Genomic DNA, 5,543 nt, shown 5'->3' with positions numbered 1-5,543 from the left:
TTAATTTAGGCTCATTAATGGATTTTATGTGTTTATTGTCTTATTTTGTAGGTATCATGAACTAAGGAGGTAGAACCAAGAAATCGGAGACAAACGGAACTGATTTGAAGAAATTTGGAGGTGATTTGAGCTATCAGACTTCAAAATAGTGAAAATTATGAAACTGCCACTACACTGTCATAGCGTTGCAACACTAGCCTGACGCTCTAAGGCAGAACGTGCAGTGTTGCAACGCTGCTTTACAGTGTCGCGACGCTGCGAACTTTGACGAACGGACACGGTTAGCTCGCGTGCAAGTGAGCATGGCAACGCTGTTTTCAACGTTGCGACACTGCGATCTTTCCTATAAATACTCCCCTTTGTCTTTAGGTAAAAATATGCCAAAATTAGGAGGCTGAAGTAAAACTCGTTCCTTCGTCCATTCCTATCAATTTTCAGTATCGTTAGTTAGTTTTCCCTTTTATTTTAGGTTGTAATCAATGGGACGGATGTATATCTCAGATTTTTCTATGAATTGAAAGGTAATCTCCATCTAGTTTCTTTGAGCAAGAGCCCTGTGTTTAATTTCTTGAAGGTTTCTTAATTAATTTAACTGCAATCTTGTGATTTCTTTGGTTGGATTTGTTTTAATCTTAATCGAGTTTTGATAAATTCTTCTGATAAATTATTTTGTTGAAATTCTTGTTTGGAAAATCATTCTAGCCTATGCATCGTTGATTGATTTAGTTGCACTTATTAGGATCGCATGTTTAGGGTCTAGACTTTTTCTGGCCAAACTCATGTATGCCATAGTATAATCTTTCCAAATAAATCATGTTACAAGATATGACTTTCTGGCTTGTAGTATGTCTCAACAATTGAACCATTTCTTGGTTTGGATTTTTAAACTGAATTAGTGTTGGTTTGGATTTTTAATCAAAATTAGCTAATTAGGCTATCATAATTTCTAATAGGTTGAGGGATTGATAGATTCAGTGTAATTAATTGGTGCCTAATGAAAGAAATTGCATAGGAACTCTCTCTTGCTCTAGAAATTAGATAGACTCATTTCCTAGATTACATTTACCCTTTTATTTTAACTTCACACATATTATCTCTTCCACACCAAAACTCCCCATTTATCGCTCTAACTAGAAAATTAACTTAACAAAACCAATCACGCTTCTCTGTGGATCGACTCGGACTTACCACTGTTGCTACGTTTTTAGTAGTAATAGGAGTAGTTCGATATTTACAAATTTCTTTTGTTTCGATTTGGATTCGAATTAACGACATCAATCCATCCGAATAGAGACATTTCGAATTTAGTGATTATATTAGATCGTCACATCTTAATTGCAAAGGTTGTTACAAGTATATTCCCTAATGCATTTCATGTTTAATGTATATACCATATCGAAACAATTTGGTTGACAAATTCAAGAATAAGGACATAATCCCACACTTCTACCTAGAGGCGAAAGCTTATAGAATGTCTGAGTTTCAGATGTATTGGGCTAAGCTCCATTAATATCCTGGTGCGGCCTATCTTGAGAAGGTTAGATTACAACGGTTGGCAAGGGTTTGTCAAGTCCATTGTAGGTATGACAAGACGACGAAAAATATAGTAGAATGCCTCAATAGAGTGTTGAAAGATGCACGAGAACTCCCCTCATGAAGTTATTAGAGTATATCTGCAAGTGGCTACAAGGTTGGTTCTATATCTGATGTATACATGCAATGGCATGCACAAATGTTGTAATTGATCACATAATGAGTATTCTTAAGGAATCGGAATTGATGTCTAGAACATATCATGTTTTTTCAGTGGATATGCATATAATTAATGTGGACGATGGATATTTAGGGGTTTGGTTGATCTTCGTTCACAGACATGTACTTGTATAGAGTTTAATTGCATCTAGATCCCGTGCTCCCATGCAATATCAGCAACAACCCTTAGAAACATTAATGTTCAAACATTAATGTTCAAAAATGGTTTACCGTTGAGTGTATGCCTGCTGCTTATTTTGAACCAATCTTCCCAATTGGATATAGATAAGAATGGAGTTGAAGAACAGATTTTGAAGATTTTGAACCAATTCTACCACCGCGAAAGGTAGCAAGTGTAGGTCGATGCCAAACCGTCAGGATACCTTCTAATGGAGAGGAGCCACAACAAATACATAGGTGTACACGATGTGGTCAGAGAGGATATAACAAGAAAACGTGCAGACAAACATTGATAACACCTGACACTAGCCCATTTAGACTTAACGATATGTAATTATGGGTTATTGTTTAGATAGTATTAAACGATCATTTAGATTTTTATTAAATGATCGTTTACATTTTCTATACGATCATTTACATTTTGTAAACAATCGTTTAGATTTTCTAAACAATCGCTTAAGTATGCACGATCACTTAGTTAAATGATCAATATTTCGTTTAGATAGTATTAAACGATCGTTTAGATTTTTATTAAACGATTGTTTACGTTCTCTATACGATCTTGTACATTTTCTATACATATTCTTAAACGATCTTGTACATATTCTTAAATGATCTTTTAGCTAGTTTGGACGATTTCTTTGTTATTTATTTGCTTATTTATATATAGTCAAACATCAATTCTATTACCATAAAAATTTATTTGCCCACAACTGGGCAACATATTGTTTTCTATACAATTCCATATTACTTTATGTTAAGTGTCAGCCCTATTAGCACCAGTTACACAATTTTCTACAAATTTAGCACAAAAAGTTCCACAGTCAAGAGACTTGCCCTCTTGGAGGGTCACCTTTGATCTCTTCACTTCCCATTGCCCATACTTGACCGTCTTATGTTGTTTGTCAAATCCGACAGAAATCAACATCAAAGGTATTGCTCTGGCCACAAGCTTGAGGTAACCATCAAGTATGTCGCTACCGATGTAGTTTGGCATGGAGTCAAATACAAAGATTGTGCACCTCTCTAGATCGATGGCTAGCATAAGCCAGTGTTGTTTGATGTTGATTGGCCCAAATACGAAGTCAACATCCATCCACGCTGGCTTGTATTCTTCATACTGTCCAAGCACGTAGTCAATAAAGAAGTGAGAATCCGCCCAAAACCTTAGGTGTGCTTCATGATCCCATCAGCCTGCCACTTTGCCACCCTCCATTTCAATACCTCCTGACCGGATCTTAGAAGCAATATCGACTGGCTCCATCAAAGAATCCTAGGACAAGCAAGATGTAAATACATGGTTAAGTGAATGGTAGTTTCAATAAACATGTGAAATTTCCATACCGTGAAGCTCAAGTCAATCACCGTGAATCGATGCATGCACAGGTCAGGTTTCAAGTACAACTTCTGATGCACGTGCATCAAAAGGAGATCCATAATCTGGTCCAAAAAAGAAAAATAAAAGTTGTCTGTGTGATAGCTTAGAAACTTCTAAACGATCAATCTTGGTTAATGAATAAACAGAAATACTCACGTCTTCAAGTACCCATGTGTTCTGCTCAAATGTTTTGAAGAAATCCTTGATCCTAAAGGTATATACGACTGTTTGCTCCTCGTTTTTGTTTTAGGATGGCATTTCCATCTTTTATATGCATTTCACAGAATACCTAGGACTGGGAAGCATGGGTCATAGGACCTAATGGTCCTTATGGGGAAGTCAGGTACAGGGACCAAGGGGTTGGGATTGACTGTGGTCGATTGGGGCTGAAAATCTCCCTTCTTCCCCCTTTTCACCAACTCAGGTGTGAACTTGGCTAATTTTTTCCTTTTTCGATGCTCTCGGTCATTTTTTTTCCTATATTTAAATTATAAATTAGTGACAGTACAATATTAAGAAGACTAATTCATGCAATAGTCATACCTCGACTTCATTAGCATCCTTCTGAGTTGACGTCCCTACAACCTTGGCTAAATCTGGAATGAAATGGCCCCTAAGACTGAACGCTTGAGTGGGGAGTTCATTGACTTCACTGATCATCCCAACTAGTTGTTCATTAACTAGTTGTTCACTGACATGTTCACTGACAAGTCCTTCCAGTCAGTCCTCCTTGTACCTTATCTCCTCTACGCTAGGTACAAGTCTCAACATATAAACAAATGAGCATGTCAGAAGTGATTGGTTACTTACTTTTTTTTGGTGAAAAACTTTATTGCTCAATGATTTATAAGATGGAGCACAAGAACAAGTCCATCTAAGAATTCTAGGAATTTCAACCTTGCTAACTTTGGTGGCTATGAACTTACTTGATGAGAATAAAATTCCGTAAGCCAAACCTACGATATGGAAACTTTGTTACACGTACATAACACACAGGTTCAATGTATAATAAAGTGAATCAGAAACAAAAGTACATACCTGGAAAGCAAGTACAAATCCCTTTATACAGTAATGTGAGGAATGGTTATCACCTTTTGCCTTCTTTGAATCATAAGCCTCCTTCTTCTTATGCATGATAGTCTTCATGTTATTCAATGTACGTCGATAAAAGAGAGAAGACCAGTCGTAATGTACGAAGACGTCGTGGTCATCGACAATCCTACATATATTCACATAAAATTGGGTTCTTTTGTCTTTTCCAATCATCACCATTTCAATAAGTAGTGCCAATGCAACTTTGATAGCATCTTCGTCATTAGTAAAATTGAAATTCTTGAATGCGATCTCCACATCCTTGCAAGAACTATCCTTTCCATTTGGGTCTTTTGGTCCAAGAATGAGTTCTTACAGCCTTTCATCACTTATTTCTCTTTCTACTGTTTCTCTGGTCGGCCATAACCTAGTTATCAAGTTAAAATCCTCTTGGGAGAATGTTAGCTTCTTCCCTAGTGTAATGCCCCAGGCCCAGGATTTGGAATCCAGATTCGGCCCCTGATGGCCCCGACATTCCCTTGCTACCTGGTTATGTCATCCTCCCTTGCCTTGAATGCTTTTTAGAAGTGAAATTTTTCCCCATAAACCAACACGGGTCCTTTCAACATCCCCTGCGACCTGGTTATGTCATCCTCCCTTGCCTTGAATGCTTTTTAGAAGTGAAAGTTGTCCCCACAAACAAAGATGAGTCCTTTCAGCATGCTTTGTCCTCACTCACATGTATCATAGGAAAATTTCCAAGAGGTCACCCAACATAGGATTGCTCCAAAGTTAAGCGTGGATTGCTCCAAAGTTAAGCGTGGATTGCTCCAAGCTAAGCACGCTTAACTTTGGAGTTCTTATGATTGAGCCATCGAAAAGGAAGGTGCACCTTTTTGGTATAGGTAGTAACTTTTAATTCTTTTAAGCGTTTCTTAACCATACTTTCATGTCTTCAAGATCCCTCTCATTCGGATGTGATATTGGTTCATTCATGTACCCCTCCTGAACTTGGGTTGTTACACCTAGAATGTTGAATGATATCACGTATGGGTTCGAATCTGCTACCTCCTTTAACAGAAAGTGGTACAAAAGTTGTCCATTAGAAACAATATCTATATCCAACAGTGGACCAAAGGTCGTTTTCCTATATAGTCTCATTTGTTCTTCTGTCAACTTATTCTTAATCATAGGAGCAATT

The 5,543-nt window shown here is 37.3% G+C and overlaps 1 protein-coding gene across 1 annotated transcript; it reads right to left on the bottom strand.

Moving 5' to 3' along the window:
• Nucleotides 1-2,689: 2,689 nt before the first annotated feature.
• Nucleotides 2,690-4,444, bottom strand: LOC120089004 (uncharacterized). Its single transcript, XM_039046441.1, has 4 exons — nucleotides 4,349-4,444; nucleotides 3,277-3,372; nucleotides 3,134-3,205; nucleotides 2,690-3,052 (listed from the first exon to the last, which is right to left on the bottom strand). The coding sequence occupies exons 1-4, from the start codon at nucleotides 4,442-4,444 to the stop codon at nucleotides 2,690-2,692; spliced, it is 627 nt and encodes a 208-aa protein (XP_038902369.1).
• Between the last annotated feature and the right edge of the window lie 1,099 nt (nucleotides 4,445-5,543).

Source organism: Benincasa hispida, chromosome 10, assembly GCF_027475165.1.
Source record: "Benincasa hispida cultivar pf3 chromosome 10, pf3_genome.v1.1, whole genome shotgun sequence".
NCBI lineage: Eukaryota > Viridiplantae > Streptophyta > Magnoliopsida > Cucurbitales > Cucurbitaceae > Benincasa > Benincasa hispida.
The sequence above is the reverse complement of the archived record's forward strand: the minus strand, read 5'-3'. Positions and strand labels throughout refer to the sequence as shown.